General features: G+C 39.6%; 1 protein-coding gene across 3 annotated transcripts in view; it reads right to left on the bottom strand.

The window, feature by feature from the left end:
• The window catches only part of grid1a (glutamate receptor, ionotropic, delta 1a), a 241906-nt gene that overhangs the window by 67900 nt on the left and 158068 nt on the right, over positions 1-15938 (bottom strand). For all 3 annotated transcript variants that reach the window (XM_054599769.1, XM_054599768.1, XM_054599770.1), the window contains 2 exons: positions 15133-15417; positions 2263-2468 (listed from right to left, as the gene is read on the bottom strand). In XM_054599769.1, coding sequence (XP_054455744.1) covers positions 2263-2468; positions 15133-15406 — 480 coding nt within the window. In that variant the 5' untranslated portion in view covers positions 15407-15417. The remainder of the gene's footprint in view (positions 1-2262; positions 2469-15132; positions 15418-15938) is intronic.

The following is a 15938-nucleotide window of genomic DNA, read 5'->3' as shown; positions in this document are numbered from 1 at the left end:
TTCATCATCGATTAGTTTGGTCTACGTTCTTAGCTTACGTAGCCAGTCCAGCGCCATTAAGTCCATGCGTGCGTGTTCTAGTATAAGTGGCCCACTGGCTAGAAGTTAATGGACGCTGCTTTGTACTGCGCTTATACGGCTATTATGGCTGATAACGCCGTCCAAACTGAAGATTGCAGTTCATATAGCATGATAATGCCACATGTCTCAGAAGGATTTTCTCTTATCCTCTGGTGATTTTTATAAATGTAAGTGAGCTTAAGATGCAATAAAAACGTGAGATCTAGACATATATTTCATATCCCCCTTTGTAAAGCATTTCCATCCATCCATCCATCCATGAGCGTTAACTCATCTTCACAAAATAAGATGGATAAGAGTACTTATAGTGAAATTACCATAACTCAAGTTTTTCTTTCATGGCACATGACATTAAAGTGTGAAAAGAATTTCCAGACTATCACAAGTCAGAATATGCCTTCTGGTTAACTGAAATACATACAGGTAATAAAAGAGTAGATATTTCAACATGCATATGACATAGTTGACAGCTTACTGTTAAAAAGAAGGTGTAACTTTTGTCTATAACGCTTTGTCAACTGCCTTTTATTTGAGGTCCATATTTTTCACTTGATTTGGAAATCTTCAGTGTTGTATCTGTGTTTCAATGTCCTTGCGAGCGGAAGATTAAGTGTCGGCCTGTGAAGTGTTTATTGGGCAGAACAAGACACTTAGGTCACTTTAATGTTGCCATATTTTTCACCGTGGCGAACACTGTCAATCACACGCAGGTGTGTTCTTCAATCATGCCAAAGCACAGCGGTTCAAAAGTGTTCAAAGTGGTTATAATGAGTAAAACCCCTGCAGATGATTAAATGAAAACCTTCCACTTCTGTCTGCCCTTAGTGGGGAGACCAAATGTGTTCGTTGTTATTATCACGTATAACCCAATTACTTTAAGTTTACTGGAATACAGATCAGTCATGAACACAGCAGTTCATCTCTTGTGGACCATTTTTAAGAGAGGGCAGCTGATTAACTAATGACTTTGAATTTAGCAAGCTGAGATAAAAGTGGAAAATTTGCACTAAAGCGTAAGTTGGATTCATTAACTACTTTACTTTCCCCTGATTCCAACTGTTATAATTAGCAAAAAATGATGTGGAAAGACCAACTAGAGGAAAAGTTGTGTGAGGATAGTATGAGCTAGGGCTGCAATGACTAATCAATTAAATTGATCATGGCAATAGTTTTCAATGAATTTCATCATCGATTAGTTTGGTCTATGTTATGATGCTTCAAACTTTACATTGTCTCCTAAGGTGGAGGTGGTTAGCCAGATAGAAAACAGACAGAAGCTATTTCTATTGGTCTTTCAATTAACCTTTAATAATATGTTTGTCTGTCAAAACTGAAACAAATCTGCCAGAGACGGCAGATTTAGTCAACGCTAACAAGCTGAAATCACGTACCGTTATGATGTTTTTGGAATATTTATTGCCGTTAGAGACAGTCTAAAGTGAATCATTTATTTCTTCACAACAAACATTTGAGCAATATCTGATCAAATAAATATTGGTTTCAATTCTTATTCTCAGTACATGGCTTCATCCCCAATACAGATTTAATTAATTTTGTTTGTTTCTTTATTGTAGTAAAAGAACATTGCACAGGAAGATGAAGATTTAGTTTTGTTTTATGAAAACAACGCTGAAAATGATTACATTAGTTCTTATCGGATTAATAATCAATTATCAATGTAATAACAGATGAATCCCTTTCCAAAATAGTCCGTTGCAGCCCTAGTATCAGCTTAGAAAGATGAAAATCATCTGTGGCTATGATTTTGTTTGTTCTTTGCCTGGGGTTATATGCGGTGCTGTGGATCTGTGCAATACACAAAACTCCCTTCACTGGCAGCGCAGTAAAGGCTGAATGAATGTCTTACTATCCAGGGATATATTTGGAACATTTGGTGCAGAATATTGGCACCTGAATGTGTTTTTTGTTCTGGCCAACTCAATATCCAAGGCAACACACACAATCTGATCCCTGCATCTGCTTTGGGTCAGAACTCCACACGGTTGTGAAAGGCAGCTGCATCTTGTTTTCATCGCTTTAATAATTGAAGGCAAACGTGTTACCCTTCACGGGTCATCATCATTATTAAAAAAATGTTTTCTCTCTGGCTCTATTGCTGTCTAACTGCTTGTGTTGCTGATTGCTTGATGAATAGAAGTATTAAAAGGCGATGTGGCCTACCTGGTGGATGAACACCTGTGCACCGCGAGGGCTCATGAGCAACACGGCCCTCCGCAGAGTGTCCCGGTACCGGTTGAGCTCCTCCGTGCGCATCGTGTTGAAGAGGTCAGTGAAGACTCGGCTGACGTTGCGGTCCACCCTCTGCAAGGACACGTCCAGACCCAGCCGAGACGACTGATCCATGAAGGTTTGCAAACCCCGGATGTCTAAAAGAAGAGAACCAGTGACAGAGAATGAGTGATGTAAAATAAAGAAGAGAAAGAAACTTTAGGCAGGTGCTATGCAATGCTTTATTTCTTGAGCATTTAATCAGAACAACCTGTAATTTCAGCACCTGCACATGCACTCTATATTTTCAGGCTTTGTTCCAGGGGCTTCGAGGCAAGTTTCGTTCTTTCCTCCTGATCTGAAGCGTGACAAAACACAACAAGCACTCCCGTCTTTCTGTTTCCTGGGGTCTGCAGGATATGAAACTGCAGGCAGGTGATGCTGTCCCCAGAGATCTAAGTGTGGGTGTGTTTGTGTGCGCGTTCGCTCTATAAGAAACCACTTAAAGGAAGCCAGTGCTGCACACACAAATCAAAGGTGATGTGCAGCAGAGGGCAGACAATAAGCACACCAACCCCAGCAGTCACAGAGGGAGCGGCAGCCCAGCATGCGCCAAGTCATGCTGCATTGTTAAAGAGAGGTTAGGCAAAATCGCTAGGGCCAGACCTCTCCCTGCATCCACAATGGATGTGTGTGTGTGTGTGTGTGTGTGTGTGTGTGTGTGTGTGTGTGTGTGTGTGTGTGTGTGTGTGTGTGTGTGTGTGTGTGTGTGTGTACGCGTGCGCACGTGTGTCTGGAAGGATGGATGGCTGGGTGGGTTTTCCCCTGTTGCATCTCTGGAGGTTTGATGAGTCATCGCTCCAGTGCTCAGAACAGACGATATACGTACAGAGGGATAGGAAGGCAGAAACTGGCTCAACCACACATAGAGCTGCATGAACGCACAATACACACAAAAACCTACAATATCTTATATGGGGTAATTATTTAGGTTAATATGCCACATCATTTTTCAGATGGTCTGAGCAAAGACAAAAGAAATTAGGCTAATAAGCCCATTGACCTGGTCTGAGCAGTGAAGTAACACATTCCTACATGGCCCCTGTTTCTCAGTCTGCCGCTTAAGGCAAAGTGAGACAGCAATATGACCAAGCACCATATGAAGAAAATCATAAAGAATTAGAAGCAACGTTTGAGTTTCCCCTGCCATTGTTATATTGCAATTTATTTTGGGGGGTGCCAAAGAATTCGCGCAGAATAAAATGTTCAAAGGGCAGAACAAAACATGAAATTAAATCATTCATCATTTTTGAAGCGTCGCCAAACTCTAACTGCAACACTCTTTGAAAACTCTTTCCCTTCTAAACACACACCTCTTTGTTTCCTTTGCCTCCAAATTGAAACAGTTACCCTTGGTAGTGTTGCTTTGAATACAATGGGCATAAACTCAACCTCTGAGTAATCCCTCCTTTTGTTAGAACACTAACACAATTTGTAAGTTAATCATTGCTCCTTCCCTCCTGTCCCACGGCTGGACCATTGCAATTAACTTTGGCTGCAATATTTTCAATATTGAATTTTCAGCTGCAGTAACGTATGGTGATATTGACTACATACTAAAAATATGATCTGATCTCATATTTAATGTGTTTTTCACTGGAAGCAATCTCTGTTTTACAAAACCCAGAGGGTAAAGAATGGTAAGTTATATATGTCACATTTGTGATGCCTCAATAAAATAAAAAACTCATGAATACCAATAAACAAGTTGTGTAGTTAAAGATGTATATAACATATCCAAGAGGCTTTGTCAACATCATTATCACACAATGATGTCTTTGAGAGTCCTAACATGAATGAAGGTTGAACAAACCTGCATAAATGGATGAACCTACACAGACGCAATGCAACACTAATCTACCTAGAAGGGCCTTATTAATACCTTAAACAACAATGTTGTTCAGATTGGATAAACACAATGAAAGATCCTAAGAACTGTTCAAAAGACAGAAACTATATTCAGTAGTAATGAAAAGTATGTCGCTGTTGGCTGAAAACCTTGTACATCCAAAATGGGAAATAGAAGAAACAAACTGTAACAAACAAACAAACAGAGTTTTTAATCCGATGAGGTGCCGAGGGAAAACTTTCCCGCGATAACTCTAGGACCCCAATAGAAGTATCGGACTTCAAAGGCAGTGTTCCAATCCCGTAGCCGGCTTTTCCACGGAGCGACCGTGTCAGCCATGGACAGGGCTGCAGGAAAGAGGATTAACGTGGAATTAAAGGTCTGATTTCTGGACACGTTTACCCAAGCGTCAATTTTGAACACAAATCTGCTTCTGAAAGTTTCAGATATCAAAACTTAACCCTTCTTTGCCCCTCGTGCATCAGCATCCTGCTCTTTAACTCTACATGGCAACTCACTCAGTATTCTTTTACCGATCTTTAGGCTTTAACAGTATCTGTTTTAAAAAGGGCCAGAAAGATAGATGGGGTGAGATTAAGAAATACCACATGAAGTTGCACTAACATCCTCTTCAGCTCTATTTTACTCAAGTTGTAACTAAAGTGGGACTCCCTCTTGGATTGGAGCGATGCAGAAATGAGCATCTGATGATCAAAGGGCTCAGAGGTTTTTACTGAGCTGTCAAGCTGCGTTGCAATCCAAGCGGAAAAGCCCTGAAAAATATGCTACGCTACCAGCCTGTGTTTACTCAAAAATGGAGATGAGTCTTACTTGCAATAATAACATTAATTAATTATAACTATATGGATTCTGGCAAATCTGAAATGTATCAGGCGCTGAGTGTGTCGCGCAATGCCACAAGAGCAATTAAAGCTAAAGTGATAAATAACTGCTTCAGTTTGAATTCACACTCCTTTAACTGACTGCAGGTGATTACACTAACACACAGTTAAGGTATTTTAGGTTAATATGAGTATATTAACTATCAGAATAAACGGAAAACAAATGATCACTTATGGCAATGATACAAGGTCTATACGTCAAATCCATATAGCAGGTCATTCTTAGGCTGTGGTCAAGAAGACAGGGCATTTCTGGGTGGATGAGGATATGAGGGTCTGTATCATTACATAATGCTTTATGAACTGGGCTCTGGAGACAAATTAACCCAACACCTTGCAGAGGAAAAACTCTCTCTGCTGTTGCAAAACTTTGCAGATAATGATTTGTGTTTTTCTGCTTTATTGAGAAAGGACATTGATTCCCCAAACATTTATTTTGGTGTTAGTTGAGCCTGTTGAAACTAAAACAATCATTACTCAGCTTTCAAAATTGTTATACATTGTTTGGACGGAGGAAGTCTACATCTATTATTGACATTTAACCGTGGTGCATTCAACTGGCATAAAAAAAAAAGGTGTTTACAGTTGTACTTTTTGTAGGCATGAATATATTGCATCACTTTTTCTTTTGTCAGTAAAAGTCTATGAAAAATGAAGGAAAGCACCGTCAACAAAATGGTTTGAATGTAAGCCGTTCGGTCTGAATATGCAAGGTGGCTGGAGTTAAAGTCCCAGACTCAATTATTCTCTCAGTCCAGGCCTGATGAATGGTCTCAAAGATACTGCCTAGTGATTGCATTTTTTGGGTAACAACACCACCATGCAAGTTTGAGTATTAAATAAAATTAATTGCCCTACTTTGCTACTAAGTCTGGCTGACATACCTTTGTTATGCTTTGTGCTTAGAAGGGAGACAGTCAGACCAGAATGCAACACACTAAATGATAAAAATATGATAAAAATGGAAATAATGCAGGAAAAAAAAAGAGAATCCAACCGTGCACAAGACTGTAGGGTAAAATTTCAACTAAGTTTGTTTCATATATCTATTGAAAATGAGGTCAGGTTTAGGGTTAAAATAATCTCTTGAGAATCAGAAAATTGGCCCGAGATATTTTCTACTTTTTGTTCACCGAATTCTTGGGCATCAACACAGAAATATGCAAATTAGGTTTTACCAATTATTTTACCCTTTCACAAAAAGGTTAAGTGCCTTTCTGTGAGGCCATGCATGCAGGATTTGATTCTTCATTACCAGCTGGTAATCAACACGTTAGTGAGGAGAATAATAGAGCAATATATATATATGTACAATATCTGTCAATTTTCTACTTAATTTAATATATATGGTATACAATTCACTGTCATAGTGAACTTTTCAAGATGAAATTTAATACAGACAGCTATCAGGTATATACGGTGTATAATGCATAAAAAAGCCTAAATATTCTAAAATGTTAACAGTTTCTCTTCCTTTATGCACCTTCCTAATTTATTTTCCTTTCCCTTTGATTCTGTCCTTCTCTCTATTCTTATGAAAGCCAATTAACTGAAGGTCACCCGTGCGATCAATCCCTGTGAAATTACCTGGAAAGTTAGTTGGCAGTGTTAAAGACCTTATGGCCTAAATGTAGCATTCATTTTGATGAAATGAAGTTACACAATGGGAGGGGTATGAAAGAGTATGCCATTACACAGAGGTGTCATCACTGCTCTCAAAAGGCTTGCTTCATTTTCTCAGATCTGCCACTAATCCTAACATTACACGTTACGGACTTGCTACAAACTCTGCAGGCGATATCCTTTGTGTTTGTCCTGCCTGTGCTATTAATGCACTTTCTGAATTAGGAACCACCTCCTGAATGGGACCAAAAGCAACTCAATCAATCTCACACCTAATCCCAGTCTAATTCTCTCCTCCTCCAGCAGAGAGCCAGTTATCTCAGGGCGGGGCAGAGACGGATGTAGCTGCTCCATAGTCATTACTAAGTGCAGGACAACTCAGATAAACCTGCCAAGAAGCCTACTGATGCTCAAGAAAATTGACCCTTCTTTAAGATTTCCAATAATCGTGCCTCTCATGTCCTCCTTGTTATGATAAAACAATAAGGAAATCTTACAGAAGCTTTTGTTTGCAGATAGTCTGCCCACTTCCCACCCTCCCACACAGAATCAATAGTTGGCTTCCTTTTACATACATACACACACACACACACACACACACAGTGTGAGCACAGTGTAAGCACATCTTAGATGACATTTACAAAGGCATACAGATAATATATTGCAAACCTTTCAAACAAGACTAAGGGCCTACAACCATGCTAGCAGCTCTGTGGGGCTGTACTCAGGCAGAGCGGTGCTTTGAGCTAAACGCTAACGTCAGCATGCCCACATGCTCGCAATGTATCGAAATCCGTTAACGAGCTGATGTTATGCATACGTCATATTGACAGCCTTACAAGCTGACATACCAACTAGTTTAGTACCGTAGTACATTTGTTAATTGCAGTAGGGTTCCAGTTCTGATGAGGCTGGTGGGAATGTCATTGGTTTTGCAGGTATAGATATATGGTCATAAACCAAAGCATTAAACAAATTGAAAATTTCAGCTGATGATGGCGCTCTATGGGAAGTGGTGGGATGGCCTTTGTTGTGACATTTCATCTTGAAGTGGACATGAATGTGTGAACAAATTTGCATTACAATCCATCCAATAGTTGTTACTAAAAGCCACAAAAGAACACCTGCTAGAGGAAAATTGCAATTGTAACTGCCATTCGTGGTTACATGGTCGTTCATTAAAATACATGCTTGGTAAAACAAGGGGAAAGGAATGCATGAACCTGAGCCAGAATTGGAATAAAACCACATCTTTTGATTCACCGCAGAAACTAAACCCACAACTGTAGATTCAGCCGATGCCATTTAAATGCAGCCACAAGACAGCAGCCAACAGTTTTTAAAAAAAGATTCATTTGATATCTGGACACTCAGAAGAATTCCCACAATGTTCAAGAGGCGCTACGGTCCTTGACTGCAAAGCAAGAAGAGTTTGCGGTCAAGAAGTTTATTTTTCAGTGGGAGGGATGAACTTTTGCGGCCTTGACATACACTGGGTGTATTTTGTCCTTTTCAAATACAAAAGCTGAGGCATTAGCCTATCCTGCAGCGCAGTCAGAGAGCACGGCTGAAATCTGCAACAGGAGGACTGTTCACGATTAGAAAAAAAAAGACAGAATGAAGGGATGGAATAATAATTTAAAAATAAAAGGAAACAAGAAAGGACCAAGGGAAGAAAGAATGCGTAGAGGGTCTTCTGCTTAACAATAGGCTGTTATAGGATAATCATATTATTCTGTTCTTTCTTATTTGCCTGAAGGCACAAAAGGTAAAAGCACATAAGGATGTTTTGCAGTCGTAATACAAAGTCGGCTTTCAGCAGCACAAGAATAAGGTTATTTCTGTTGCTTTTATTATGGAACACGCTCCCTCACAACAGGGAATCAAATTATGTGTTGAAAATGTACAATGACAAATTGAACCAGAAGAAGTGAAAGCCTTAGAGGTTGTTTACATAATGTGCGTTTTTTTTCCACTGATGCATTGACGGAGACCAGAATGAATAAGCTTCCCCCGACACACTTCATTACGACGAGCTATACGTTGCCCCTGAGGTCAAGGAGGGCAGCTGTTTGAGATGACTGCAGAGCCTGGTGTTGCTCTCACAATCCGAAAGCAAAGGATTAAAGCTATATGATAGACTACATTCATAATTGTCTGGGTAAGTGTAATATAGAAAATGAGGTTTTGGACAATTCTTCGTACATAGTGCTACAGTGTGGTGCCTGAGGCTATGTGAAAGAGAGTGCTTTATCTTTACTAGCATCTGCTTTTATAGACTAGAACGCACCATCAGCAAATGGATGACACAACAGCCCGGCAGAACACAGCCTTATCACAGCAAATCCAGAAATCCATCAGTTCTCTGCTACCTCACGTGTTTCATAATAAAGATGGCCTTGGTATAGCAATCATGCGTCTAATGAAACTGTAAATTAAATGTCCTTTTTCTACATGTTCATTAAGACAATCTTTCATTTTGGTATGAGTTTTTAATATCTGATTTAAAAAAAATAATTGAATGCGATGATCTCTGTGATCTCTGAAAGAATCGAATACTCCCATCTTTCTATAGGCAGTGATATCATACGACAGAGACCGAGCGCTCGGATGATTATAGAGCAGCACAGCGCCTTGTCGTGGTCGCAGTCAATCAGTAAATCAGATTATGGCCGAGGGGAAAAAAAAAAACACATGCCTTGGCAGTGCGGACAAGATTCTCATCCAATATAATAATAAACTGTAACTGATATTTAATGGTTAAATTTAATGTCTCACTGTCTGACTAAGTGCATCAGCCAATGAATCATTTGTTTACTTCATGTGTGTTGTTTAGTCTAATATGATAAAAGCATCAGAGAACTTGATAAACCAGCTTAATGTATTTTACAGCCGTATTTTTGGTATTAAAAAAATAGGTTTATAACTCATGATAACAGCTAAATTTCCTATATAGACTTTACTTTTCCCTTTTGTTATAAAACAAAAGCTTTACATACCACAAAAAAGTTATTCAACTTGAGATGGTTGTTGAGATTTGAGACAAACATGGATTTTGATAATATGACAGTATTTTCAGGAGCGCTGTCTGGAGCTACAAAGCAGCTTACTTTATCATCATTTGTTAATTGGCTTAAGGCACTTGCACCAACTCATATACAGTATGGTGGGCAAGCTGCTCAGTTATTTCGGTCTTTTAATTTTCCTATGAGACTTTGGGTAAATTAATTAGTTATAGTTAACAAAGAAACGTCTTTTTTTTTGGTATAAATGACAGAAATGCACTATTTCCACACTCTAAAAATTAATTACAATCTAGGCATTTCTGACAAACCCTAACCAAAATCTCTGTACTGCAACCACTGCCGATTGCCCGAGAATGTGACAAATATCATAAAAGGAACTTGAATGTGCGTCACAATGTTTTCATGCTTAACACATACAGAGAGCTGGAAAGAGAAGACAGGAAGGCGTTGACAATACCACACTGAGAGCCTGATCTGAGCTCCTGTGCTGTGAGTTACATAATCTCATTTCCACTCTTTGATTATCACTGATCTGACAGCATTGGTTGGAAGTGATGCGATGATCACATGCTCTCTGTGTTTATGAAGCTTTAACAGTGATGGAAGAGGTGGTGAGAGAAGTACAGTAAAATGAAAGATTAAAGTAGTTTCTGAACAGTTTGAAATGCAATATACCCTTTATTTTTAAATGGACAAAATACATGGCCCTGTATAATGGGGATTCATTTAAAAAAAAAAAGAGAGAAGTAAGTAAATAAATAAAAGAGAATATGGTATATATGTTTTTCACTATTCTAAATATATACTGGAAAAACTGTATATTACTGTATATTCAGTACATTTCCATTTTGAAATTCAACAATGAATTCTTAAATAAAAGTTTAAAAAAGTCAATAAACTACCTGACAATCCATTTTGGATATTTTTGTTCACCTTAAGTAAATGCCTTTGTTTTTAACTTAATCAATTAGTTAGAAAAATAATTAAATGGACTTGAGAAATCAATCTGTGGTCAAACAATGGGTCAAACTTTGCTGCCAACAGAAAAATGCTGTTTTTATATGCATTTTCAAGGTGGGCATAAAAAACAGCTGGATGGAACTGCCAGAAATCAAACACAACAACCAAACAACTACCAAACCACAAAGAAAATAGTTTTCCGGATGTCTGTAGAGCAGCATAGCTTATATGGTATTAAGGGGGACAAGCAGCAGACAACAGCTGATGCCACAAGTCCAGTGGTTGATATTTTAGCAGAAGATCAGAAATACTAGCGGTATTCCAAAAGGCAAGGCAAGTTTTTATAGTCCGTTTGAATTCAATTCAAAGTGCTTATAACAAGGCAGCCAGACTTAATTCATGAACATTTGCTTTGTACCAGAAGGTATTTTTATGTATAGTACTTCTACTGTAACCTTGTTCCTAAACAAATCCATGTTTAGGACTAAAATTCACACTTAAGCTCCATACCAACTGTAGAGGGCATTCACAGAAGTGTTTTCCATTTCGTTTGATTAGACATCTGTGTGTGAGAGTGTACACACTGTACTTGACTGACAACTCCCTGACTCTCCTCCAAATTTTGTTGCACATGCTTATGCACAACACCTTTATTATTCTTTTAAGCTTTGGCAACCTCAGCAAATCCACAAGATATATTCTCCAGCAAAACTAAAACTGAAAAGATGTCTAACCAGCCAGACCAATCCTTTATTGAACCTCAGAACCTTTTGGTATCGGCGGAAATATCTGTTAAACCCAGGCTCAAAACCTGTCAATTACCAAATGTCAATTTTGGGATCTTTTTTACTTATTCTTTGATCAGTTCGTAATTTCAGATTTGAGAACATTTGAGAAAACGGGGCTTTGTAGAAAAAGCACGTTAAAAGTATTGTTTTTTTATTGTTTCAAGTATTCTAACAGCACCAACTTTGACATTTTCATTGAATACCCATCCCAATGTAGCAAAGCAAACACAACTAAACTCAAGTACACTGATTGACATACTACCTATGTTAAATCTAAAGTACTCATTACCACGCACAATTACATAATCTGAATAAAACTGAGTGAATGGCTCCAGCGGTTTCTTCATACTAATATTTCTTAAGTTTGAATTCAACGTCATCGCTATCCCTTTAAATATAATGTGCCTACACCAATTTACAGAAGGCACTGTTTTCTCTAGGCAGTGTTGTGGGTCACTGTAACGCTGCTTACAGGCAGGCACCATGGGTATTTTGACTGTTCTGTGATGAGGATCCTAATTACTGCTAGATTCCTTAATTTAACGAGTGCAGAGTTAAACGGTGTAGCACAAGCACAAATGTCAACGGTGCACACTTTGTAATACCTAACTTAGCAGGCTTGAAAAAAAAGGCTATTTTGTTAGAACAAGCATTCCCATCCATTATTTCTCACCAACAGTGCCTTGTTACACCGAGCCCTCGTGCGTTAGACATAGGTTCCCTCTCACAGGACTTGCAATTTAAGGCTATGGTGCACTGTGCTGGGTTGAGATGTTATACATAAAGCGTTTCTGATAGGATCTGATTCAATGAATGGAACTGTATAGCACCAGGGGGAAACTGATTGAAAATTCCTTAAAAATGCCGATGAGTGGATAGAAAGCAAGACGGACAGTCAGACAGCTAGCTAGCTAGTCAGACAGAGAGCTTGCTAGTGAGACACATCCAAGGTAAAAAAGAAAGACGGATAGCAGTAAGACTGACAGAGAGCACAGGGTTGGTTTTGGTGGGAGAGTTTTTAACTGGATAAAGACTTTCTGTTTGGAAGAAAACTCGAAGTACAGATTGGTCAAATCATTCTTTACGTTGTTATGATCAATGACGTCATCTCAAAGCAGATTTAGGAAGGTCCCTGTTTGCGGATGTGTGGCTTGTGAAAGAGAGGGAGGAATATCGAGCATGCAATCAAGGAAGTACAATGAGCAATTGATCAGGCTGTGCAGTGGGGTCATGATTGGGGGTGAAGGTTCTTAGTAGAAAAAGAACGTTTTCTCCAGGAAGAGACTTAATGTATGTGGCCTTGATAAGATCTGTATTGGATTACTGCAGTATAGAGTATGGATCAGCATCCAGGGCTCTTATAAGGAAATTGGATGTTATTCCGGCACAGGCATCGAGAGTGTGCAGTGGGGCTTCTAAAGCAGTACCTGCACTACAGGAAATGGGAGAAATGCGGTCGGAATTAAGAAGGGTGCAAATTATGGCAAATTACTGGGCTGATTTCAGGGACACAAATGAGTGTTGCTGGAGGGCTGGGAGAAGTATCAGAGGGATAACTTTGGTCGGATAGGGAATGACATTGCAAAATCATTTGGAGTGTTTGATCTGCGGATAAGCCCTTCAGCAGTTCAGCAGTCCATGGATGCTTTTGTTGGCTGATACAGACTAGTATTTGTTAGAGGTAAACGCAAAATAAATACATCAATTCGAATTGATAAGTGTATGTGACTATCAAGTTATGGAAGAGTGTAATGATTATACAGAGATTTATACAGATTATTACGGATTCATACGAAACCTCAGACAGGAGTGACAGGTATGGGGTGCATTGGAAGGAAATTGCAATTAAGGGAAGAACATCCAATAATTTAGGGGTTTACATGGTGAAGATGCTGGCAGTGTTGGTAACCCTACAATGGGTGGAAACAACTGGACAATATAAGGTGTTGATATGCCCAGACTCATCCTCAGCCTAAGCAAGCTTATGTCTATTCAAACAGACATCAAGATATACTCAAAGAAGTCCTTCGGTCAGTCACAAGAATAGCAAATGAGGGAGGTCAGGTAAAATCTCTGTGGGTTTTTAAATTTCTATTTTCTTTCAAGGTTTCAAGAAAATAGAAATTTGTATCAGTGAAGCAGAGCTCAAATGTTTAATTTGGGGGGAAAAAACAAACAAATGAGGCAAGAAAAGTGTGAAAAAAGGTGCCAGAGTTAGTAGCAGTGTTGTGCAAGCGACTTTGAAAGTGTATTGCGCTAAGCTACCAGTTACTTTACATCAAATGAAGCTTCACTACACAGAAGCTTCCCTCCAGAGAATTGTAGCAAGCTAAGATACAGCTACATGGCAAAAGTAGTCTAAATGCATCAGAAGATATTTTTTTCACTCAAGTCAAGTAAACGCAATTCATAAAAAAGATATCTAATATAGTATAAAAAATATATAGGCCTAATAAAAATGATATATTTAGGGAAACAAAAGACAGTCTTGTCTGCGGGATGTCAGGAAGAGGAGTCAGTGGGGCATGAGTTGTAGGTGGCATGATTTTCAGAGAGAGAGATGATGTGGAATAATGTGAGAGTATTAGGGGCGCATGAATTCACATTGGAAGGATTACTGTGGCATGGGTTAGAGAGCACAGGTCAGGGTACTGTCAGCTTTCTTAAGGGACACAGGGTTTTTGTAGGATATAACGGAAAAGTGCTAGGGTGGCTGATATGGATAGGGAGGAAGCCAGGAGGATACAGTAAGGGTGTGTGTGTGTGTTTGGGAAGCAGTGTCAATGTCAGAAACAAATCCAAGGACAGATCTCTGCAAATGGGAAACACCATGTCACATAATTTGATTTGCCATACGGACCAACCTGTGGAGTGGAAACTTGTTTGTGGTCAGTGGGTGAATGTATTCCCTTGAGGGCTTGCTTTACTACACACTTTATCAACTGTAGCTTCCACTGAATGGAAAAAAATAAAACGATTTACGCTCTTGATTGCACTCTACCAAGTACAAAAAAAAAATGATATTGCCAGCTGTGGCAAAGAATAATCTGAGAAATGCCAATGCAGCTATATATTCTCTTCATCTTTTTTTGCCCTTGTGCTGTCTTGGCAATCACAGTCCTTTTGCCTTTTGCCAAATGTGGGTAGGGAAAGGTCTGGTCCACGATGGCGTCGTGGGGAGAATAATGAAACCGAAATGGAGAACAGCTGAAGATATATTAAGTACTATTGGGACACGGTTCTCCGGCGCCACAAATGAGCCAATTAGGCACAGACTGGTCTCTTCATGGGGACGCTACTAATGGTGAATGGTTTCCTCAACAATTTCTACTGAACTTTGATTTATTTTTTAGCAGTGTGCGTGTACAAAATGTGTGTGTTTATGTGTGTGTATCTGCGTGGGAGGGATGATGTTCTTTCATCTTAGTTCTGACTCTGTGTATTCTTTCCAGCGATGAATTCTTAGTGTTAATAAGGCTTTACTTCAGCCCGACACTCCAGATGGTTTTGGAGCAGCTCCATTTAAGTAGAAGAGCTGAAATCATCTTACGTACAGGTTTCATGTTTATGAGATGCATTTTGAACATCCACTGCTCTCACTCGTCTCAACTCACCGTAGTCGCTCTCATAGAAGATGATGAACTTCTGCCAGTGAAGCTCCGAGACGAGGGTGAGCAGGACGTCGTTGATTCGAACAGGTGGACGGGCGGCCAGGGTGTAGCTCTCCCCGTCTGGGCTGGGGTTGAGCTGACAGGCGGTGCGGGGTGCCCCGTCACCATTTCTCTGGATGAAGAGGTGGGGAATGTGCATCGCATCCGTCAGAGACTGCAGGGCACTTGCGGCTGCGCAGCCAGTGGACGTGACCAGAGCGAGGATCCCCTGGTTCATCAGCTCACATGCTGGACAGAGGGGGAAAAAATAGAGGGGAAGGTGGATGAAGGGAGAGGAGTAAAGGAAGAGGTGTGGAGAAAGGGATTTGAAAAAAGGAAATAAGGATGAAGGACACAGAAGTATTTAAAAGAGATAGAGGACGATGAAAGAAAAAGCAGATATATGGAGAACAGGAAAAACAGGGTCGGGGGAAAAAAAGCAGAGGAGAAGGAATACGATTAAACATGCTGCGATGTGTATTTCAAGTAAATCAAAACTGTAATCAATTCCAACATGATTTTACATTTCAAAAGTGTTTCAGGTTTAAAGAGCACTGTACATCATTCAAGATAGTGTGCTCAACTAGTTTTAAAATTCAAGATGGTTCTTTTTGTATCCTGTTTAGGATTATTTCTGAGCCTCTGCAGTTGAGAGCAGATCACATAAAACAGGGGGTCGGTACTGACGTTGTATTATAATGTGTAGATGAGAGATTCAGAGGGGGGCATCCGCTAATCATTACAGTCTAATCCTTGTCCCCAGACAAAAA

The sequence above is a fragment of the Anoplopoma fimbria genome, chromosome 6 (genome assembly GCF_027596085.1).
Source record: "Anoplopoma fimbria isolate UVic2021 breed Golden Eagle Sablefish chromosome 6, Afim_UVic_2022, whole genome shotgun sequence".
Classification (NCBI taxonomy): Eukaryota; Metazoa; Chordata; class Actinopteri; order Perciformes; family Anoplopomatidae; genus Anoplopoma; species Anoplopoma fimbria.
Note: the sequence above shows the minus strand (reverse complement) of the source record. Positions and strands in the feature narration are given on the sequence as shown.